At 49.4% G+C, this 24717-nt stretch overlaps 1 protein-coding gene across 10 annotated transcripts in view; it reads left to right on the forward strand.

Moving 5' to 3' along the window:
• The window catches only part of BCAS3 (BCAS3 microtubule associated cell migration factor), a 576467-nt gene that overhangs the window by 540703 nt on the left and 11047 nt on the right, over positions 1-24717 (forward strand). For 8 of the 10 annotated variants that reach the window (XM_055090058.1, XM_055090057.1, XM_028498857.2 and 5 more), the window contains one exon: positions 12901-13068. The exons of 1 other annotated variant lie outside the window; for it this stretch is intronic. In XM_055090058.1, coding sequence (XP_054946033.1) covers positions 12901-13068 — 168 coding nt within the window. Of the gene's footprint in view, positions 1-12900; positions 13069-14256; positions 18222-24717 lie in introns of those variants that run through there. One more of the 10 variants, XM_055090061.1, reaches the window with a different exon arrangement.

Raw genomic sequence — 24717 nt, forward strand, 5'->3', positions numbered from 1 at the left:
AGTCTGGGATGTACCACCACCCATCCTGGCTCTTGAGAGCAGGAGAGTCACCTCCTACATTAGAAGATGATGATAGAGCTCATATCCAGGCCTCTTCATTAATGACTTGCCCGGGAGGGTTTTGGTGAGTTTGCAAGTTCATTGAGTTGTTTGGTAGGTATTTATATAAGACAGATGACTTGGTTTTTATTTATTTACCTTTTTTTTTGGTTTTTAAACAGTCTGAGACATATGAGAAATCTATTCTAGTAACTTTTCTACCCTGAAGGCATTTCTAAAACTCAAATGAAGCACAATGAGAAATTAATTCTTCCGTTCAGCTGTTAGCTCTAATTCACGGTTAGATGACAGGGCCGTGTCTGTCTGACATGGTAACAGGAGGTGTCCAGGCCCCTCCTAAGGGCCTCTTGGCGCCTTGGCTTTTCTCTCTCTCTCTCTCTCTCTCTCTCTCTCTCCTTATGGATGACTGTGCTCTTCCTCTAATTCATTGTGTACCCTAGGTCCAAAGATAAAAAGATAGGTTTCAGCAAACACACGAACACACTCGTTCTGGGCTAACTCTGTAAACCTGCTCTTTGCGTGAGTGAAGCAGAAACAAAATATGTCGCTTCCTCCTCGTGGGAGGGACTGGCATTGCTTACACAGGGAAGGGGTAGAGGAGGCTGTGCTGGCCTTTTTGAACTTGCTTCTCAACTAGGGAAATGAATAACATCCTGATTGGCCCCAGTGGAGTAGAAGCGGAGGAAAAGGAGGGGAAATCCTGGCCCCAAGCTCCAGCCACGGCATACGAATCACTTTACCCAAGTGCCAGACTTGGCGCAGAGTGTGACCAGTGAATGGAGGGGAAATCATAACCAGATTAACAGAGTTTTTTGGACGTTTTCACACTTAACTAAGGAAGTGGGCATTTTACGAAGCCTAAGCAGAATCTCCTTCACAGGCAAGCAAGGGTTCCCCAGCCTTCTCCTATAGGCAAGAAGGCTGGAGGGGAAAGGGCAGAGACAACCCAAGCATTGGCCCTCCCCACCTAACACGCACACGCACACGCACACGCGCACGCGCACGCACACGCACACGCACGAGGTATGAACTTCTCTGTTTGCTTTCATGGAGGGTTAACCCCGGGCCTTAGAACTTGTGTCAACACTTAGCACAAGGCTGGAACCAAGGGGAGAGGCTGAGTGACTGCCAGATGAGGGTGTTCTGAGGGTTGAACTGTGGGGTGTGGAGGGGGATGGAAAGGCAAAGGAGATACCAGTTGAATGTCAGCTGGATGTAAAGGACCCAGGACTGATCTGCAAGATCAAGGTTCTCTCTATTCCTGCTGCCGTCAGGGACCAGGACCCGTCCCCTCCCTGGACCAATTTCCTTGTCTTGAAACGAGTAGTTAGAAGCAGATATACTCTAAGAATGTTTGATGGGTCAGGACAAGGGAAGGGGAGGGCGGTGTCAGCAGCAGTCTCCAGCTTTATTGCGCACACGGATTCCCCTGGGCATCTGACTTAAACGCAGATCCTGATTCATTCATCTCTCTGGTGGGGCCTGAGAGGCTCCATTTCTAACGGGCTTCCTGCTGCTGCTGGCTGGGGGCCCGCACTCTGAGTAGCACAGGTGTGGAGCACAGGATGGGGTTCCCCAGTCTACGCTCTGCCCCCCACTCAACTCCCTGCACTTATTTCGTCAGCTGTGAAACGGGGACTGGTAATAGTTGCCTTGCCTTCCTCCCTAGGGGTGTTGTGAGGATTAAGGGGAGAAAGGCCTGTGAAAGCACCTTGTAAAGGGTAAGGCAGTGTGAGTGTAAGGGATTATTTTCATTGTGAAGATTTCTATGCCTCAGTGCTCCCCAATGTGTGTTCCTGCAGCAGCTCAACTTTTCCCTACATCCTCCTTTGCGTCCATGCCTGGGCCGCTAGTCAGTGTCACCAGCCAGGGCTAAACAAATACTTGGTCGTGTCAAGGCAGGAAATGACAGTTCCCGGGCACCCCACTGTTTCAGGTGCAGGACAAGCCCCAAACACACCTTGCGTGATACATTCAAGCGATACCAAGCTGAGCCCCACCCCCTCCCCCATGGGCTGCCAGGCCAGGAAATGAGGCCAGAAGTCAAGGAGGTCCCTGTAGGACAAGGGACCCAAGCAAAGCACTAGCCAAGCTTTCGGCAAGGTGGATCACCAGTCCACGCTTTGACCTCACTTCTGTGCCCACCGCAGGCAGCCACGATGATATTTCTGAAGTGTGTTGGTCTGTTCACTGAGGACCTTCACAGATGGTTCCACAGCTACCCTGTGAGGCAAGAAACTAAGGTGACTGAGGCAAGTCATAGACCCTCCCTGACCCTCAGTATCCTCATCTGTAAAATGGAGTCGACAGTGTCTGTCCTGCCTACAGTACAAATCGCTGTGATCCTAGAATCACAGTGAAATAACTGTGTGAAAATATGCAGTGATTCCGCGAAATCATGTGGGCAGTTGTTCTTCATGAGAGACTTCCTGCTCCAGTGGAGTTGACTCACAGCCCCACACGAGGAACCTCCTTGCTTTCATCTTTGTGCTCAGACCTCCCCGCCCCCGGCCTTCCCGGGGTTGTCCTCCACCAACCTCAACCCCCACGCCCGATGGGAAGCATCCCCGGGCACCCCAGCTCCAGTGGGGGTCCCGCACTGTCCAAACAGTGCTGGTTTTCATCTTGCTCCTTGCAGGCCCTGAGGCCAAGTCTCTGCCGCCGAACAACTTCTTTGGAAGCGCCTGGAAAGTACAGATCCTGTTATATAATAGACCCCACATCAGAATGGCAGGCCAGGCCCGGATCTTCATCCCAAGATGCCTGCGGCGGAAAATCTGGTTCAGGTTTACCCCATGGAGTGAGTCCTGATGGGTTTTGATGGCAGAGGTTGGTAGAAGGCTGACCACACATTACAAATGGAAATGCCTGTTGCCCAAGCTGGGGGCGCCATTTTCAAGGCCACAGAGTTAGGGGACTACCAGAATAATAAAACCAGAAATGGGCAGGGTATCAAACCAGTCAGCTCTGGGGCCCACACGCACATCCAGGACCCTTCTGCAGCACAGAGTGGGTCCCTCCCTTTCCCCACAGCCGCTGCCCCGGGGGCTTAGAGGAGCAAATGGCAGCAGGACCCACTTTGCCCACTTATCCCTCTCTGGCCTTTGAAAACTCCTGAGGCCAGCAGGGCCCAGGCCTGCAAAGTTGGGCCTCCATTCACCTCAGCCAGACCGGGAAGCAGAGCGGTCTCATCTGAGGAAATGCAGACCCTCAGGGAGGAGCAAAAATAACCCAAAAGGGCAAGCCATGCTCGTCTGTGTGTATACTGGGTTTCACATCTGAAATCCGGTCGTGATAAATCTGATGGTTTTGAAACATCTTCTTTAATTAATAAAAACAGGGGACATCTTAGCCCCAGGTTTCAGACTTCAAAGTTCTCCTCAGTTGAGAGCCTCAAATTTGGCTTATTTGTGGAGCACTGTAATCTCTTTCAAGACAAACACAGGGTTTTAGTTGTGTTGCTGCCCCCACCCCACCACAGCTGAATGGCAAGAACCACTTTATAATTCGAGACTGAGCTGAAAACCCCCTTCCTGGTCCCGCAGCCGTATTTTCAAAATCAAAATTCAGCCTGGATTTTCATGGGGAAAGTACAGGCTTTGGAGGCAGATGAACCTAGAATCAGAATCCTGACCATACCCTTGATATTGTCATCTTGAGCAAAAATGTTATGTCTCTCTGCCTCAGTTTCTTGATCTGTAAAATGGGAATATTGATACCAACATCAGACTTGTTGGGGTGATTCCTATGAGGTAACGCACGTGAAGTGGCTATGCCTGGCGCAAAATAGACACTCGACAAATGTCTGTTCTCTTGCCTTTCCTGATATCTGATCTGATCACAGAACTAATTATGTGGAATCGGGACTGTCCTGGAAAACCTAGTTTGTGTGCTTACCTGTCTTGAGAGATACAGTTCCATGAAGTTTTTCCATTCAGGGAGTCGTTAGGTTTCCGAGGATACCGTTTGTCTTGCAGTGTATTCTGAGCCTTACCATAGAAATCCTATGACAGAGGGCTGTGTGTAAACTTCCTCTCCACCCTCAGAAGCAGGCCAAGCATGCTGAAGGGTTAGCCTAGCTGCAAAATGATTCTTCTCTTCTCACCTAGAGGGGGAGAAATCTTGATTGTGCCACGTTTCAAGCAGAGGAGGAAAGGGTCTCTGGGATCCTGTGTGGGAAATGCCCGTGTCCACCTGACTCAGAAAGCTCTCCTGCTTGAGGCACCTTCAGGCCTGCTCTGAGTGTGAAGCCAGTGGTAACTCCCCTGGGACCTGCAGTGATGACTGATTTCTTGGGCTCCCAGGCAAAAGGCAGGGCCCTGCTCAGTGACCTCCTAATGATGTGTGAGGGGCTCAGACCTTCCTTGACAGTCATGGAAGGGTGTCTCCTAGGAAGCTGTGTCCTGTTTATCCAAAGGACAGTGGGAGTGTGGGGGGCAGGGCAGGGTGGGGACAAAGGTGACAGGTAAAGGGACTTGATGTAAAAATCGACTCCTTCCAGAGTTGCTCTACCTGCCCTTTCTGATCTGATGTATGCAATTTGTACAGAGGTGGAATTGTTTCTGCCGTTTTTCACACACAAGTTGGTGCACATTCCTGATATGAATTAATAAGAAATATGCCAGATGTACACAGGGATGGGTCAACATCGCATGCAGCCAACCACGGCCACTGGGAGAAAAGTCAAATATGGGCCCTGCAGCCACAGGCTCACCTGCCCCGGCTGAGTCAAGCACAGGGCTTGGCAAGGGAGTCAACTCAGCAGAGTCAGGGCTTCCCTTCCAATGCTTTTCACAGGCTCACCTGTGATCCAGGTCCCAGCATGAGTGTTTCTGCAATCGGCATTTTTTTCTCTCCAGTTTTTTCTTAGTATTTGTTGGTTTGCTTTATGCCGATTACGGAAGTTATAAGAAGCGTATAGAAAGGTTTAAAGTAACAGAAGAGTTCCATACAACCCAACTGCCCAGAGGCAACCATGGTTCATAACATTTTGTCATGACTCTTTTAAAATGTTTTTTTTAATGCTTTCTTTACATTGTTCAGTAATACTAACTGTCCAATTTTGTTTTATTTTTTAAAAAATCGGAGTATAGCTGATTTACAATGTTTCAGGCCTACAGGAAAGTGATTCAGTTATACATATATATATATTTATGTATATATAAATTTACATATTTTTATATATACATATGTAGTCTTTTTCAGATTCTTTTCCATTGTAGGTTATCACAAGATATTGAGTAGAGTTCCCTGTGCTATACAGTAGGTCCTTGTTGTTTATCTATTTTATATATAATAGTGTATGTCTGTTAATCCCAAATAATTTAACATCATCTCTTATAGAATTTCTCCTGTTATAAGTATCATTTTTCAAGACTACCTAATATTCTACTGCCACTATGAAGCATAATTTACTTAACAAATACCCTATTGTAAGGCTGCATTCAAGTAGCAGTGAGCACCTTTATGCATGAAGGTCGTTGGCGTCTTAGATTAGGGTTAGGTTGGCTTAGGTTGGGTTAGGTTTCTCGAAGTGGCCTTTCATGTTTTTAAAAGGCTCTTTATACATAGTGCCAAATTGCCCTTTAGATAGTTTATACCAATAATATTCCCATTAGCAGCAGTCTATTTCATTTCATCCTTACCTGTGTTGAGTACGATTCCGTTTATTCATTCAAGAATTTAGGGAACAGAAATGTCCTATCCCCACCCTCTGATGTGGGGAGATCAGGGGATGTGAGGGACCTGACCTCAGAGCTAAGACACCACCTCCCCTGCTCTCCTGGGCCCTCTGCAGTCATCTCAGAGAAGTGGAGGATACATACCCAACGTGGATGCTGTAACTCCCTGTCAAAGGCTCTGGCTATGTAATGACACAGAACCGCTCAGCTTTCATGATGGAGTTGTCCAGACTGGGAGCTGATGTGACTGTTTCCCACCCAGTATCCTCCTCAAGCTGCTTGTCTCCCGGCCTAGAGGGGTCCCTACTCACTTTCTAAGCCTTTCACAGAATACCACTGCCTTAAGAAGAGCTGCTCACAGAGCCCTGGGGTAGTCCCCTATGTTGGAGTGGCCCCGTGCAGTTTTACAAAGCACTCTTTCACGTACTATCTGATCAGATGCTCATGACAGCCCTGGAAGGCAAACACTCATTTCCCTATTTTATAGATGTATCGTTTTCCTAGGGCTGCCGTAACAAATTACTACAAACTTGGTAACTTAGAACAACAGAAATTTATTCTCTCATATTTCTGGGGGCCAGAAGTTCAAAATCAAGGTGTCAGCAGCATCACGCTTCCACCAAAGTCTCCACGGGAGAATCCTTCCTTGCTTCCTCCAGCCGAGACTCCTTTACGGGGTGGCTGCTTGATTACGGAACTGGTTCATAGAAAATGAAATGTGGTACCCTTGGATACCCTAGGAACCTCAAACATCATGTCACCATTACTCTGTTAGCATATTACTGTTCGTTACATTGAAAATATTAGCAAACCCCTTAAATGAGAGTTGCTCATTTATTCTCCATGTGGTAAGTGGAGCAATTAAGACCTAGAGTAACCAGAAAAGTTAGTGGGAGAATTCCAATTATAGCCTGGATGTCTGGATTTGTAATCTATATCCTACGCTTTAAAGTATGAGTTGTGATCGTATATTGCAGTTAAAATTGTTGTCAAAATGACTGTTTTAAACAGCACAGAAATTCTTAGTGTCTCAGTTACTGTTGAATTCCTCTTCCCCGTCTCAGGCGCCTTTGACGTGCCCCACATGGTAGTCTGTTCATGGACCTCTGATGAACAGTGACTAAGTCCTTCCCACCAGTAGCCCCGAGGGCCTGTGAGGACAGATGTGGCATCACCACATCTGGCTCGCCAGCATCTCCTCGCTTGCCACCATTAGCTAAGGGTGTTTCTGTACTTTGCTGGTACCTTTCCCTTCTATTGCTAAGTTTACTTCTGAACTGGAATAGTAGATCCTTTAACTACCTAACTGCCAAATCTAAACCCCGCAGCCAAACGGATGACTATGGGACAAACATGGCACACGGTCACAAGTTTGGTGAGCATTAGATAGTCGGAATCATAAAAGATTGCTGGGGTCTAGGCCTCTTCGCTCTGTACTACGTCTGTGGATGTGGGTTACGGTTATCTTGGGAACCAACGTAAAGGATTGAGAGGGACAGACGGGGTCCTCATATGCTCTCAGCCTCCCTCTCCCATGTCTGTTAGCCATGACATAGCACATGTTGAGATAGTGAAACATGCCTGTGGCCACATCTAATAACCGCAAAGCTAATGTCCTCAGCCTGTGCTTATACGAACCAACCTGTTCATATAAGCGCAGAGAAAGCACCAGTCTCAAGCTCAGTTTGGTGACCTAGTTTGGAGATCAGGTGGGGACACTCTCCAGTGGCCGCTCTCATCATGCCTGGGATCACTTCTTAGTTATCATGGACATGATTATCATCACAGACTCTCACCCAGGAAGGCTTATGTCTTGAAGAGCGTTGTTTAATGACAAGTTTTGCTTTTGGTACCTGGCCTCCCTGGTGGCTGGAAATCTGATCAACAGGCTCTCATCAACATCCAGACCCTGGGCTGAATCTAATGGATGCAAAACGGAGGCTGAGCCGCAGTCTCCTAAATAGCGAGGGTGTGATTAGACACTCTCAGCTCAGAGGAACATCCCACCTCCCCCATGCCGCCTCCACCGCTGGGCTTCCCTGCCCCTTGACGGTGGTGCACAAAAGACAGAGCACGTGTGCCACTCACCTCCCCCTGGAGCTTGCTGGCTCACCAGCTGTCATGGCATGCCTTTAATGCGTTTGTGAAACCCGAGAACCTGACCCATTTCTCCTCTGGGGAGAGAGTGTAACGCAGGTTGCCAGGCTGGGAAGCGGGATTCGGGAAGCTCACCTGTATGAACCTGGCTCTCTGTGTCATCCAAGGCAGATTGTTTGGGTTCTTCCCATTCCCAGAACCTCACCTGTAAAATAAGTGTCCAGGGGGTAGTAGAATGATATTGCAACATTGTTTTCTGCTTGCCTCCATCTCCTCCTCCCAATCCTGGCCCTAGATGTTTAGTCTCTGGGACAATACACCCAAAGTGTATTGACTCCAGAGTGACTGTCACATTTCTCAGATGTTCATAATCAGTCAATAAACATGTTCGGAGCAAGCACAATGCACAAAGTCCGGTGCTTATTACAGACTTCTGGCTGGTGGAGGAATCCATGCCCTGAAGCAGCTTCCAAACTAGGTTGAAGAGCAGATCATGAGAATCATATAAGGCAGTGTGGGAAGGACACCAGGAGACTGATCTCACTCCCTGGGATCTGAGGATGGGCTTCAGAGGCATCCCTCAACACCCTGAAACTGCTTATATCATTTCCGGTTTGCCAATACACATTTTGGGAGTAAGTTTAGAGCTTTCACCAGCTTCATCCCAAGAGGTGAACAACTTTGCGTACAGTCAGACTTTGTAGAAGAGTGCTCGTGATAACTTAGATTATCATCATAACAAGGTTTCGTTGAGCCAATGAGACCTGAACTGAATCTTAGAAAATATATTCAGAGAATAGCAGGGTGGGAGGCAGCCCTGCAGGAACGGGTCCCCAGGGAGCATCAAGGGAAGACTGTTGCACTTAGGACCGGTGACCTTAAGTTGTCTCACCTCCCTCAGTCCCAGAAAAATGCAGATCTGTAAAATGGTGGTCATTGCTGCTTCCCAGAGTTTTATGGACCTTGAGCTTTTTTTTTTTTTTTTTTTTTTTTTTTCTTTCTCACTTTGTATCCCCATCCCTCCGCACGGGGCTTGACTCAGATCGCAGTGGACACTAATCCATATTTGATGAATGTGTGAGTTAACCGAAATCATAAACGTGAGAGGGCTTGGTAAACAGCAGAGCATTGCTTCAGCTAAAAATCTTTGTTGCTAAGTACATATACTTTGTGCTTTGCAAGCAGCCTGCACTAAGTGTCTTCTCCCCCTTGGAACTGACCCTTTCCCCCGTAATGGGGCTCAAAGGGCCAGCCCATCTGATGGAGTGTCTCTAGGCTGGCCAGATGAATGATAGTGGTGCCGATCACGCTGACAAGATGTGCAGTTGCCTAAGAGCCCAGAGGTGACCTCACTCTCCAAGGGCTTGGCCTCTAACCCCAGCCCCTGCTGGCGCACGCACACACCTGCAGCCCTTTTCTCACTCCAAGACGAGGAGACCCTGTGAGCTCCTTTGCTGCCCTCATCTGCACTGGCAGGGGTGGAAGGATGGACAGGAAGGGGGCATTGCTGGGCCTCTGCTGGGACTCCCTCTAGCACTATAAGCAGGACCACTGATCGCGTGTTCTCTGTGACCTCTCAGGACTGTCGAAATGATCAAATGCTCCTTTGCTGAGCACTTTTTGTATCTCCAGCCTCCTACTCACAGCTTCCTCGCAGTACCCATGCTAAGAGAGAACAGATTAGATCTTCTATCAATTTTTCTTTTCTCCTGTGTGCCATGCAACAGACAGGATGACTCATTGGCGTTACCAGGATACTCCAAGAAACTTGGGCTGGTTGGGTGTGGGAAAGATTTTTAAAAGGCCGTGGTTGAAGGTGACAGGAGTTCTCAGAACAAGTTAGGAAAGATAGAGTGATCTCTCCCTATAACAGTTCTCCACTGCAGATGCAGCTGATAGAATGAGCTCCAAGATAAGAGTTAGGAGCTTGTGTTCCAGATCTGTCACTTAGAGAATCTGAGCAAGCCACTGAATCTCTCTGAGCTTCCAGCTCCTCTCCCATAGATTGGAGTGGTACCCATCTTGCCTCTGAGGATCATTGTGATAGCATTTATGATGATGCTTCAAGTGGTATAAAGTTGTACATATTTGTTACTATTAACATATACACGAGCATACCCCTTATGTGCAGAGCACTCACTATATGCTATTTATCTAATGCAAACCCTATAACACCCCTATAAGATTGTATAGTTTTTCCATTTTTATGGATGAGGAATCAGAGGCTCAGAAAGGTAAAGGGCTTGCCCAGAGCTATACGCATACAAGTAGTATGTGTTAGAGCCTGTATTTCTGTTTCCATTCTCCACTATGACACTAGCTCATATGATCCTTTTCTCCTGTATACTGTCACTTTGTCCCTTAAAATATTACATACTCCTCTGGCCTTTACCCTCTCTCATGGACCGGGCCTCTTACCTGCACGCTTCTTGCTATAACATCTTGCTGGATTGTTTCGTTTTCTTCCTGCTTTGGCTTCTGCTGTACTCCTCTTTCTTGGCCCTGCTGTCAGCTTACCTGCCCTGACCTCTAAACACAGTATGTACAATCCTTGACTGAGCGCCTTTCTAGAGGCAGGCACCCTGCTCCTGTGAAGTGAGAAAAGGAACAATCATTCTCTTCCCTTCCCCAGGCTCTGGGACATCTCTGTCCTTAAAAAAAAAAAAAAAAAAAAAGTTGCCGCCCGGGCCCTGAGCTCACAGGGAGGAGGAGTGCCCACGTTTTATTGTTGATCTCCTCTTCTGGAAATTACTAAGCATAGACTTCCCAGGCAGACCCCAGGCAGACCAGGAACACTGGTACTGTAGCTCTTGATCTTGTCAACTAAGAGTGGGGCGGCGCTAGAGGAGAACTCAGACCCCCGGCAGGAACCTCACTTAATCTCTTCCCTCCTTTGAGACAGGGCAAAGGGTTACTAGCTCTACTTCAGAGATGGAAAAAGGAGATGGAGCGACTTGCCTCGCATCACTTAGTGAGCGGGCACTGGAATCGACAGTCCGCTGTGTGTCTTCAGTCCTTGTGCGTCCTTGGGGACTGGGCACCTTTGAGTCGTGGCTGATGCCCGTTGAGTGTGGGCTCCAGGGCATCCCTAGCACAGCCCAGGCCCTTAGAGGGCGGACACTCAGAGCACCTCTCCCCCACTGCCCAGCGCCTGGCTCCCCAGACCCGCCGCCTGAGCCTACCTGATGGAGAGAGAAGGTGGTATAGGGCAGCTCCCCGTCCCTGAGTCCCACCTGACAGGCTGACCCCCAGCAACCCACTCCCAAGGTGGGCCTCTTCTTGGGGAGATGCATTTATAGACGCTGCCCATTACCCCGGCACCAGGAATCTACCCTCCCGTCAGGCAAGAGATAAATCAAAGCCAGACTTGGCTGATGACATTCAGGGGCCAGGAGTGACCCTTGCCACACATAGAAATCCCAGCGGGCTGGCCAAGGGCCTTTGTCTGGTCAGGAGAGCTCAGGATTATCTGGCCCTCTTTGCTGATGTATGGAGTCACCGGCTGTCGGAGTGTTTACGAACGGTTATCACCTCAGTGCTTTGGCCATTATCAGAGGCAGGGCCGCCTGCCGGGGCTGGGGCTCGCACCCTCTCTATTACCACCTGTCATTGGCAGAGAGTGTGCCCTGACGCTGCCCAGTCCTGACTGCCGAGGGAAGATAGTTTCTGACGGCTGATCAAAGAGGAGAAGCAAGACCTGATAAAAAGAGTGTGTGGTGGTGTACTTTTAACTTTGGGAAACATTGGCATTTGCATGTTTTCCCCATCTTCCTGGTGCTGGCAGGAACCAAGCCCAATAAATGCAGTGGATTCAGTTACCTAATCGCTGGGGAAATGGTATGTGCTTAAAGCAACAGAGCATGACTGTAATCTCCTTCCAAGAGAGAGTGGATGAAATAAGCTTTCACAGAAGACTTGCTGTATAATAAAGTAGAATAATTTAAATTTAGCCTTTGAAGTGATCTTGCATGTAAAATCTAATCTTGGCATTCAGCAGAGCACCGTGTACTTTTTGGAATTGGGAAGCAGCTTCAGATCGAGGAAAGGTCTTTGCTGAAGATGCTATCACCCAAGTCTCGTGCTGCCGTCCTGCAAATGGTGCCCCAGTGGTGCACATGTCCTGGGGCAGCTGGGGGACTGTATGTGGTAGAGTAGAATGAGTTCTAGACTGAGCCATCGGAAGATCTGAGTTCTTGAACCAAGCCTGCCACAGACTTGCCGTTGGATCGTGGGACATAACCTTTCTGAGGATATTTGGTATAGGTTATAGGATATAGTGACTTAGAATGCTTTTTCTAAAAAAAAATTTAGGTGATGTAACCCCTTTTAAAAATGAATCTTGGGCTTCCCTGGTGGCGCAGTGGTTGAGAGTCCGCCTGCCGATGCAGGGGACGCGGGTTCGTGCCCCGGTCCGGGAAGATCCCACATGCCGCGGAGCGGCTGGGCCCGTGAGCCATGGCCGCTGAGCCTGCGCGTCCGGAGCCTGTGCTCCGCAACGGGAGGGGCCACAACGGTGAGAGGCCCGCGTACCGCAAAAAAAAAAAAAAAAAGAATCTTTAGGCGAGGCCCTATTGCCTCAAACAGAGAAAAGTGGGGAGGGGGGTTTGCTTGAACCTGGGAAAGAAGTTTCCTACCCTTGACCTAGATCTAGAAGCAGTCCCTGAAGACTTCAGAGAACCCTGTAGGTCCTCAGAAAACAGTTCGGGGGAGTTCCCTGGAGGCCCAGTGGTTAGGACTCTGTGCTTTCACTGCTGAGGGCCCGGTTTCTAATCCCTGGTGGGGGAACAAGGATCCTACAAGCCATGCAACAATAACAAAAGAAGAAAACGGTTCAAAAACCGCTAGCCCAACGCCATGGAGGTCTACACGCTCTGATCTGGTGGCATGAGCTGTCTCGTTCTGCCCTGCACATCCGTGTTTCGTGGTGTTCCCTCCTTCATCCGTCCTGTGGAAAGGCTAAAATGGACCCTGGGCAGGGCGGGGAGTTGGCAGTGGGAAGACATAGAGAATGGCCCGCTCTCTGCAAGGTGACTCAGCGTCAGATGTCCCCTGTGCGCTGCAGGTACCTTCGACCGGAGCGTGACCCTGCTGGAGGTGTGTGGGAGCTGGCCGGAGGGCTTCGGGCTACGGCACATGGCCTCCATGGAGCACACGGAGGAGGGCCTGCGGGAGCGGCTGGCCGATGCCATGGCCGAGTCACCGAGCCGGGACGTGGTGGGATCCGGAACAGGTAAAGGTGGCCTCACACTCCTAGCCTGGCTTGGTCGTGAATGGCATCTGTGGGTATGGAGCTTCTCTGGTGGGAGAGGTTGTGTGTGTTTTAACCATTTGTTTCTTTAGTTAGTACTCTGATTGCCATCCATGTTGGAAGCTTCTGATATTGGGAAACCCAGTGTAGGGGGGGTTCCCAGGGAACTGACCCCTCCTACATGGACTAATGCATACAAACATGCTGTGGTTACACAATTGTATTGTATAAGTGGCTCCCAGAAGGACACCTTCTCCAGGGGAAGGGACAGCCTTGGTGTCCCTAAGGTTTCAGCAGCCCTTGAGCACTGAACACTGAGGCAGCACACCTTCTTCTGCCCTGCTGCAGGCTTTATAGATTGGAGTATCAGATGATAGTATCAGTGGGCCCTGCCAGCCTGGGAGGGAGCAAGGATGAAGCAGGCAAGGCTGGTGTGATCCCCCAGACAGCTTTTTGTTACGCTGCCTTTTGCCGCTGCACTCTTGTCTCTGAGACGGTCCAGCACCTGGGGCCTGGGGTAGCTTCTCAATCCATAGAGCAGAGACATCCTTAGATGATGGGTGAGCCCTGCCCTGGGCAAGCAGGTGTACACACACACACGTATGCACTTAGGAAAGGCCACAACCCTTCCATCTTCGCAGAATTACAGTACAGCCTGCCTCTCCTTTTTTCTAAAGTACCCCTTCCTTCAGACATCTGTGCTGTTAGTGCCAGCTCTAGCCCGGCTTTTATCCCTGAGGAAGACCACCCCACAGGCCTCTTGCCAGTGTTCTGAGGTCAACAAGAACTTTGTTCGGGGATGGAGCAGATCCTGGCTGCAGGCCTTCTCACTCTTGTTTGCCTGAGTCCTCTCAAGCCTGTTATTCTTTACCATGAACTGCTCCATCCCTGATCCACGTGCCTACCTGAAGAGGGGATTCCAGGGAGGAGAAACTTACAACCCTGGGGCAGGAGTCAGGACAAGCAAGATGGAGAGTCAAAGCAATTTTGGCAGGGCTCAAAATGCCTGACATTATTACACAGTCCCAATTTCCTGTGGATCCTCCAGGTCTTTTAGATATTTGGGTTTAGCAGTTAACCTTTTCCCTCTCTTCTTCCCCATCCCATTCAGTTCCTCTGTTCCTACACTAACAGGATAGAGATACATTGTCCTCATCTCTTTCTCCACAGCACTAGCTTCATGCCTGCCCATAGCTCTCGTGTGATAATTGCCAAATGAACAGATTAGATGCAAGAGAGGGAGTTGGCTAGAGATGGAGAGGTGCTTTATCTGGCCACAGGAGACAGCCGTCTCTGAGGACCAGGCCCCCTCCACGCCCCCTTCTTCCCTGGAAAGGAAGACGTACACCATGGAAGCTGCAACAAGCCATGTCCCACCCCCTCGACTCCCACAAGCACAGACATGGGCACGCCACCTCTCCACCCCCATTGTAAAGCCATCCGACTCGTGAATGGAAGATCATCATGCCATTGTTCTCCCACCTGGATCCGGAGATGAGAAGCAGCTCTGCCATTTACAGGGGCTCTAACCCCATTTTGCTTGGAAGCTGGCCGAAGGGAGAAAAGCTTTTCCCTTTCTGAACCTTGCTCGTAGCACAGCTTTCCCCTACGTCTCTGGGGCCCTGGCCAGCCCCAGCTCACACAAACCAGAGCCGGTGGCACCAGACACACTCCCAAGGAGCCACCCTTCCAGGGGCCAGAGCAGCTCTGGGTCAGCTCTCCTCCCCAGCCGCCTTCCTCAGAAGCCACTTAGAGCACCTCCGTGTCATCCAGCAGCAGACTGGAAGTCTTGGAAGGCACATTCAGGCAGAGTTGGGGAACTTCAGCCTGGCACAGACCATGAGTAACCTGAGCGAAGCTGGCAGCCATTCATCTGCCAGACAGCTGAAGGATTCGGGAAAGTCTTTGTGGCCTTAATAAGCAGGTTCATGAAATTAAAAAAAAAAAAAAAAAAAAAAGAGAGAGAAAAAGAGAGAAAGGAAATTAAAACTGCATGACCCATAGGTCAGAAAGTAGGAGACGCCCTTTTTTAGCAGAGGGGTTTCATTTTCTCCCCAAACTGTCACCAAACGGGATTCATTCGGTTTTCTTTGACCAAATTAAATCTATCAGTCTATATGTGTGCACACACATATATGTTTTTGTTGTTGTTTTTAAACTCGGCCTCGATTTTAAAGGCCAATAAGTTAAGCAGATATCATGGAAGTTAACCTGTTCCCCTCTGCCTTTGTTGAGAATCAGTTTTCACATTTTGCAACTCCAGATAAAGTATCAGCCTGGTCGCGCAGCCCAGGGCCTTGAAAGGGCAGCCTGACACACCCACACCAGAGTCAGCCTGCTGCCCAGAGATAGCCAGGCAACGTGGATGAGAATTTCCAGCAAGTCACCCTTTGCTCAGAGCAGCCTCTCAGTCCCGCTCTCGCTTTCCACAACCTGCTCCTCTAGGTGCTCATGGGATAGGGTGACCCAAGCATGTGCCTCTGTTGGTTCCTCCGAGGCACCAGAGATGATCAGTTTCTGTAATGCCTGCAGCAGGCTCTTTGTTTAGTGTAGTACCCGGGACGGATGCTCCATGACCCCTGACACCAAAGCCCATTGTATCCATGCTTCACTATTATACAGGTTTACCTAGTGACGTGCCGGTAAATGTTTAACAACCAGCTCTCCAAAGGGAAGCAGGAAAGCCCTGATTTATAGCAGTTGGGCATTGCCATAGGACAGAACCTCCCATTACGGCCAATTTCAAGCTATCAGCATGATGCCAGTCACCTAGCAGAATTCCTGAAAATGTAGCAGTCAGCCAGCTCCAGCACCCCACTGGTAAGCTGTACCATAGTGCAAAACAACTCTCCCCCAAAGTAAAGCAAAACCTTTCAAACTATTCGCAGAGTGGTCTGTGAACCATCAGCACTGTCTCTATCCAGGAGCTGATTAAAAATGCAGAATCTCAGGCCCCACCTAGCCCTACTGAATCAGCACCTGCGTTTTGACGAGATCTCTGTGCACATTAAAGTTTGAGAAGGCCCGTTTTAAAACGTAGTTGACCTGTGAGGCGGATGTTAGCTCTGTCCTCCAGGATGGCTGTGACCAGTTAGTCCAATTGGATCAAAATTAGATTTGCAAGTCCAGCTCAAAAATAACTGACTGAATTGCTTTCTTTCTAATATCCTCACACCTCTTGCCCCTGTTACCTTTCCATTGTCCCCAGTCAGCAAAACAAAATCCGGGTCAAGCCAACTCTGCTCATACACTTAGGTTGCTGGAGAAAAATCATAAGTTGTTCAGATCGGTACCTCTACAAACGTATGGTGTTCACTCTCCAGTGAGCCCTGGCAGTCCTTCTGCATTTTCCCAGTGCCTCCTTTTCCAGTTCTCAGTTTGCACTCATCTTTTGCAGCAGATCCCAGTGGCTAGAACAGTGTCTGACACATAGGGGGTGTGCGGTAACTACTGGGTGAATGGATTCTACGTTTAACCTAGGTGTTAGCAGCTCTGCTGCAGCCCCTGCTTTACTGCTGTGGCTTCTGGCCTGTTTTCATTCTCTTAGAGATTCCCCAGATCTCTGGTCCTCTAAGAGTTTGTACTTTATTATTTTTTTCCATATTTTTGCCGTTTATTTGGTATGAATTAGTCTGCGCTTTATTCAGTCTGGGACCTGTGCTCTGTCCACCCAGCATCTTGAAATCAGTCTCTTTCCTTCTTCATGGACACTATGTCAAACTTCCCGTTCCCCTCAAATCTCTTACCCCACCAGCTTGTCTCTCACCCTCAGAAAATGGTGGTCACCATTTGAGCAATCCCTTGGCCTCCTGCACCCAGACCCTAAACGTCCCTGCAGCAACCTCCCCTCCCCTCCTGTCCAGAGGAGGAGCAGTTCCTACCCCCAGCCTGCCCGGCCACAACACCCAGAGTCACCACCGAATGTCCATTTTGCCCCAGCGCTGGCCCGATGAGCCAGGCCCGGTGATCTTGGAGCAATCTCCCTGGAGTTCCTGTTTCACCGCACTCTCATGGTTTTTCTTCTGCCTCTGCCACTTCTCCGTCCTTTCCCTGGGCTTGCTTTCTCTGTCGGCCTTCAATGTATTTCTCCAGGCCCTTTCTTAGCCCTCTTTCCTCTCCCTCAGTGCGAACAGGGCCATCCCCTCTGCTTCTGTGGCCTCAATTACTACCCATAAACCGATGATTTCCAAAGATTCTCCAAGTTGGCTTCCTCTCCTGATCTCCAGAACATCTCTCCGGTCACCTGTCGATGTTGCCACATATCCAAAAACTGAACTTCTCTCCCCCCAGCCCTGTCCTTCTCCCGGATTCACCCCCATCTCATCGCGTACAAAGCCCTTCATGACCAGCCGCTGCCCTGTCTGCGGACTCCTCTCTCACTGCTCTGGGCGAGCTGCAGCCACGCTGAAGTCCCCAGAGGGTCCCTAAGCACACGTGTTCCCTCTACCTGCCGGGCCTCTACACAAACTTCTCCTCCTGCCGGGAATGCTGTCTCCTAAAGCCCCTCCTTTCTCAGCCCCTCAAAATAACATGACTAATTCCTGCTTTTAGTAGACATGCCTTTCAATATTGCCTTTTCAAGAAAACTAGGATTTTTTTCGATAAGCAAAACATTTACTTATTCCAGTTGTTTTGTGTCTAAGTAAAGGTATAACCTAATACCAAAAAATTTTTCATAAACACCTGGACACATATTAAGGTTATTTTCACTTTAACTCTTTCAATCACTATTTAGCTAAACCTTGTCTTTCTTTTTTTGGCTTTCTCCCACATCCAATAGCAAAAGCCCTAGGCCTCATTCACAGGTCCTGACCAGCTGTTTAAAGTATTGACACATCTCTGTTGCAGGCAGCCTCCCTTTGCTGCTGTTGACTCTTAAGAGCTCACTAAGTCAGCAGTCAAGGTCAAGGGGGACTGACTCTTCCCCATGACTGTGGCTTCCTGCAGTCCCGGGAACGCTGTTTCATTCTCCTTTATGATCACAGCACTAAGGGTAGGAAAGAGGCTCATCCTTTTCTGTCTAGAGTCTCTTTAACAGATTCTGTCCTAGTCCAGAAGCAGCTACTCTGCTGGGATCACACTGGGGGCTTAATCTTTACCTCTTACCTTCCATCAGAAATACATTTACTTCCTTGCTCAAATATATAAAACTTTCAGAAAACAATAGTATAGGCAGTACACTCTAGTACTATTTTATTTCATTTTTTTAAATTGGGGTACAGTTGCTGTGCAATGCTGTGTTCGTTTCTGCTGTACAGTGATGTGAATCAGCTGTATACATTTTTTTTTTAATGCAGTCATGACTCACTAAACTGATTTTACAATACATCGATGAATTGCGATCTACAGTTTGGAAAGCAGTGCCCTAGTTTACTCTGCTAAATCCTCTGAGTTTTCCTGCGTGTACAGTAATTACTCAGCAGAAAAGGCTGTGAGATTATTTTCAGCTAAAGGTCTTCCAAAGATTTCTGTCAGAAACTACTTTTACTTTTTGAAAGGGCTGTACCTTTTTTCCTCCTTAATATGGAAAGCACATTTTGAACAGTATACACAGCTTTTAAGTGGTCACAGGAAGGGTTCAGTAAGTGAATTAACAAATATCCATTCAATAAGTGAACTAACAAATAGCAATAAGTGAATTAACACATATCAATAAGTGAATTAACAAATATCCATTAACAAAGTCCATTGACTACCTACGTTTTGCAAAAAGATGAACAAAAAGCACTATTTTTGTGTGTGCGTGCTAATATCTTTCATTTCAGGACTGTGAGAATTAAGATCGCAATAAATGTTAGCTATTGTTCCTGGAGTTGACCAGATGGGCACCCCAAAACAAATAACCCAGTATGTTGGACCCTCTATCCTACCTCTAGGATTAGCTCTTCCAGTGGGCCTTGGAACTCCTGCTTGCCTCATTGCTGAGGGCTGGGAACATTTTCGTGCTAAGGCTGCATTTCCGGTAGGAGCCTTCCATCTCAGGGTGCCACATGATCACGTGACAGTAATTGCAGGCATGGGGCAGTGAATTAATTCACTTATCTTTTAGACGTCCCTACTCTCAGGCAAGCACTATCATGGAAGCAACTTAGCCAGTCCCTTAGGTACTTTCCTCTGCTTCACCTAGTCGGGCCCTGGATTTTCTCTCCTCCTTCAGTGCCTCTACAAAATGCTTTCAGGGGCTCCTGTCAGCCACCTCCTCAGTAGGCCCTCACCCTCTCTCCAGGGCCGCTGCAGGCAGGCGGGCTCTCTGGAGGTGCCCCTGGGCACGGTGCCGGCCCTCCAGGGAATAAAGCTTTCCCTCTCTCAGCTCACTTTCTTCCTCTCTAAGGCCAAGGGAGAGGGAAGACAGGAAGTGCAGGAAATGTTGGCCTCCTGTTCCCGTGATGTCCTGGCCGCTGTTCCCTGTGCCGAGCGCTTGGGTTGCCTCGTTTCCTCCTCTCCTTTGTCCTCACGGCCGCCACCTCCCAAACGGCTTCTACGCCTCCGATTCCACGCTAACCGTGTGAGCATCCTACAGTTGTCACACCACCGCCAGGTAGACGTTCCTCTCTGCGATGTACAAAGGAGGAAAAATTAAAGCTTTGAAGTGAAATCATAACTAAAACATGTGGGATTAAAAGGAGCTATCCAGGGCTTCCCTGGTGGCGCAGTGGTTGAGAATCCACCTGCCGATACAGGGGACGTGGGTTCGTGCCCTGGTCCAGGAAGATCCCACATGCCGCGGAGTGGCTGGGCCCGTGAGCCATGGCTGCTGAGCCTGCGCGTCCGGAGCCTGTGCTCCACAACAGAGAGAGGCCCGCATACCTTAAAAAAAAAAAAAAAAAAAAAAAAAAAAAAAAAAAAAAAAAAAAAAAAAGGAGATATCCAGGGCTTCCCTGGTAGCACAGTGGTTAAGAATCCTCCTGCCAGTGCAGGGGACACGGGTTCAAGCCCTGGTCCAGGAAGATCCCACAGGCCACGAAGCAACTAAGCCCGTGCACCACAACTACTGAGCCTGCGCTCTAGAGCCTGCGAGCCACAACTACCGAGCCCGCGCGCCTAGAGCCCGTGCTCCACAACAAGAGGAGCCACCGCAATGAGAAGCCCGCTCACCGCAATAAAGAGTAGCTCCCGCTCGCCGCAACTAAAGAAAGCCCGCGTGCAGCAACGAAGACCCAATGCAGCCAAAAATAAAATAAAATAAATAAATTTATAAAAAAAACAATAAAAGGAGATGTCCAGGAAGAATTTCCAGTTCTTAAGATCCTGTCACCTGATCCGAGGGGTTTATCAATCACTCCTACATATTATTCCTGAGAAGGGAGACCCAGAAAAGGAAGGCATCCTTACTGTCAGGGCCTCCTCTGCCTGTCCTGTTTCCCTCTTCACAAGAGCCCAGGGCCCACACCTGACAGCCTGGGCTCCTTGCTGTGATGTTTCAAGTCTCTTACAGGCCTTCCTCACCTTCCTTTCCAGCCTGCTCCCCCACTTCCCTTCCACAGTCGCCCCTTATTCATATTCCATGCAGACACCCTCACCCATCATCCCCAGCACATGGCACTGCTGACCTGGCTCTGTTCGGGGGCCTGCTGCCCTCACCCACTGCCCGGTCACCTTTTTAGACCAAGTGCAAATCTCACGTTGTCTGAAGCTTTCTCTGAATTTCTGCATCGCCTACTCACTGGACACTTGGCCCTGGGCAGGTAGTACATGTTGCCGTTTCCACTAACTAGCAATGGCGGATTCCCTTCACCATCCCACTGGGGCAAGGCTCAACTCTGGTGGTCTCTTCAGCCCCTCCCTCAGCCATACTGTGTGTCTTAGCCCAATTCCGGTTCCTCGGACTGAGTCCGATTCCTCTTTGTTACCTCTAACCGCCAGCCTTTCCCTGCCCAGCATCTAGCACTGGGACAAGAGCCAAGCTGAGCCCCAGTTAATGTTTGCTGAATGACTGGATGGGTTTTCGTGGCTCCTGAGAGGTAAATGAAAGCCAGTCAGAGCAATGGAAAGAAGGATTGTGTTTAAAAGACACACTTGTCAGTTTCTGGCCAGTTCTAGTTAGTTTCTCCCTCCTCCTCCTCCTCCTTCCCCTCCCCGCTCCCTCCTCCATCCCTCTCTCCTTTTCCCCTAAGGCCGCTGGAAGTCCCAGGCAAAGGCAGAGCTGTAATGGAAGTTTAGGGCTGAGAAGCTTCTCTGCACATTTCTCAGTTGCCCAAAGTCTTCTTTGAATTCTTTAACCAAAGCCCACTGATTCCTGTCTACAAGGAGGAAGTGCCCGTGTGACCTCATCAGTGACTCTGCAGAGTCCCCTTTCCAGGTGTTGCCCCACATGGAAGCAGGGGTTCCTGTGGAAAACGGACAGGCTTGGACAAGGGGTGGAGAAGGGCCGTTGGACCCCCAGATAAGGGCCCTTCTCTGAAGACGTGAACATGGGTAAATGGTTAACCAACGGGAGGATTTCTCTCTGTTCCTCCTCCTCTGCCAGAGAATTCACCTTTAACCATTGACCTTTCTGCGAGGTGTGAGATCTGAACAAAGTTGAACACAGTCATGGATGGTTAAATACCCATCTTTCCCTTTTGCCCCTGCCTCTGCCCCTCTACTGCCTCAGAAGGTGGCCTGAGGTATTTCGACCACCCCCGCAGGCGGGATGCCTGGTGACAGAGGAAAGACAAACAGACACACAGAAAATGAAAGTTGGAAATGGCCCTCCGACCCTTTAGGAATCCAGAGCCTGGGCTCTTGAAGCAAAAGAGTCCTGTACGAAGGAAGCCAAGCCATGCCCATCAGATTGAATTTACAGAGGGAGGCGTTTCCGAGTACCCACCCCAGAGTCAGCTGTCCAACCTCTGACATTTGGTGATTGCTTCCTGCCCACTTGTCTTTGAACCCCACCCCTGCCCCCAGGGACCTGCAGGCCCACCACAGAAAGCATTTTAAAATGTCCTGGCAGAATCCCCCAGCACCAGGCTTCCCAGACCTACCCCGATTCCCCCCACATATGTTTTATTTAGTGTAGCCCAATAGCTTGCAGTCCCACCCCTCTGTGTGCTTAATTGAGTTTAGGAAGAATTGACATCCAGTTGCTTCATTTGTTCAGGATGATTTTTTTCCCTTCTGTGCCTGCCCCCCCTGCCAGGTTGGGGCCAGGGGGCTCATTTTTCTGGCTGGTTCCCATCATCTCCAGTTGGCCAGGACCAGCTTGCCATCTCCACTTTGATGTATGTGACTGGTGTGTTGGCCTTAGGGGTGGGTTGAGGGGAGGAGCAGGCGGGCCGAGCCTACCAGCCCCCCCTCCCCGCCTCCGCTTCCATCCGGGCATGGGCCTGGGTCCTTTGGTTTCATACTTTATTCCTCCCCAAGCCACTGGGAGCTGAATCTAAGCATATGGTTCATGCGTCTGAGCACGTCTCCATGAGCCTTCTCTGAGCAGCCCAGCAGCACTGCCAAGCAGCTTGGAACTTAAGGCCTGGTTTCCACATTCATAGAACCCGAGAGGGAGGAAGAAAACCTGAGGGGCTGCGCAAGTGCTGGTGGTAATTCCACATCCTTCCCTGCTCCCATTCCCTTGTAAGGGCGTAGGCAGGACTGGGAAGAGGAACAGAGGGAAGGACAGACCAGTTCAGGCTGGCGAGAAATAGATAAAACCCTGCATGTGCTGTGCCTCGGAACAGACCACGAGCGCTCCCTGCAAAGCGCTCAGTGGTCAAACCAGATTTTCATATCTACTCCCTTTGATCTCGGCACCGGCTGCTCTCTGAAAGGTCCATGTTGTGATCCTCTTTAAAGAAATATTTTATTTTCAATACGGACACAGCCCTTGACATAGCGGTAAAAACCATCACCCCTGAGAGGCACATGGCTGTGAAGTGTGTTGGTATGTAACTTCCTGTCTTTGCCTACGTGCAGGGCTTCATCCACTGCTCTTTTGGTCCCTCAAGAGGCCCCCCGCCCCTGCCCTGGTGCTCAGGCTTCAGGAGGCATTGGAGTGAGGGCAAGAGGTCAGCTCAGACAGGAGGTACCTTCTGGCAACGGACTGGTTTGGGATGGGGAGTAGCTGCCGTGCTTTCCCCAACAAGAGTTTCTTTGAGAACCTCACTCCCTGCCCCCCACTTTTAAGATGGAAGTCAAATTTTCGGATTCTGCTGTGCAGAGCAAAGAGGTCACTAGGCTCTAATGCATTTACCATTGACTGCCCCTCTTGTAGTGCGTCTATTAGTGAGTAATTTGATTTGTACCTATTCATTTGCAGTCCCTGCAGGAGCCTGGAGCTGGCCCCTAGTATAATTGGTGCTGTCTCTATTTTTACATCATTAGATTAGCCCCGACTCCTGGCCACTTGTTGTCTGCGCTTGTCTGTCCATTTATACAACCTAATGTAACACAAAATTCATTACTGATCACATTACTTTCAACTCTGAAGCCAGCCTTGTGATAAACATTTGGTTAACCCCTTCCTGCCCACAGGGGGGCTGACAGAACAAATGCACTCCCACTCGACGGGCAAATCAATATCGTAATACAGCAAAGTGGAATTGCATTTCTAGATTTGTTATTTCTCCTGGAGGAGCAAATGGAAAGGCTCGTCTGAGCCAGCTGAATTGAATAATGAATAGAGCCCCGGCACCAGCAGCCAGTCTGTGGACAGAGCACAAAGGCAATATCCGCCTTTGTGTATCCGCCCAGCTTTTTCATCTGGATGGGCGGCACCGCAGCAATTAATCGAGACTCGTGACTGTGGGGTCAAGATCATAGGCTGGGACCCCAACAGAGGCAACAGAGACCTTGACCCCATCACCACCGTCTTAGCTAAGCTTGGCCCAGGACAACTGAACTAAGAACTAGGTTCATTTCCTTAAAAACCTTCACTGATAGGAAGGCACCAGCCCTATGGCCTTGGCAGTAATGCCACCAAGCAATTAAATTAAATCCATTACTAAACTAAAGTTTACCATTTGGAAACAAATATACAAAATTTTTCCTATTTAGAGTCAGGTCAGCAATGTTGGCATTGCTGTGTGCTGTGCCCACCTCCAGGGTGAGCACTCTTTGGTGTGGAAGTGCCACGTGCGCCTAAAAGTGGTCCTAGATCTCAGATAGGGATGTTGGTGAGCAGCCTGGGGGACTCTGGTCCAGGAGCTGGCCAAGAGTCTTAAAGGGACCTGTATTTAATCTAGAAGAGTCTTATCTACCCCCACCCTGGTTATCCCCCCCCAGCCCCCATTTGTCTCTGGGGAGCATCCACACCCACTCTAAGTCATTAACTTGCAGGACAGTTTGTTTCAAAAAGAATACTACCCCAACTTATTAAGAAACTCTCGTAAAGCCTATACCGCAAAGATTAGAAAAATAGACATAGAGGAAGTAGAATGGAACCCATTACCATGAAAGTCATAAATCCCTAAGAGCCATAAACTGAAGATACTCAGTTGGGAAGGGAAGCTGGAAAAGGCAGCCTGTCTAGGGGATGTTCTGCTTGAATTCAGGGAAGTCCTGAACGGGAGGCTGGGGAGAGGCACCGAAGCCTCGGGTGAGTGCGCCTCCTTTCTGTTGAGTGGGCCACCCTCCGTCTCCCCGAGGCCGGCACCTTGGACCGTGCTGCCCGTTAACCCGTTCGGAGCCCTGACAGGCCAGAAAGGACCAGCAATC

The sequence above is a fragment of the Physeter macrocephalus genome, chromosome 14 (genome assembly GCF_002837175.3).
Source record: "Physeter macrocephalus isolate SW-GA chromosome 14, ASM283717v5, whole genome shotgun sequence".
In the NCBI taxonomy this organism is placed as follows: domain Eukaryota; kingdom Metazoa; phylum Chordata; class Mammalia; order Artiodactyla; family Physeteridae; genus Physeter; species Physeter macrocephalus.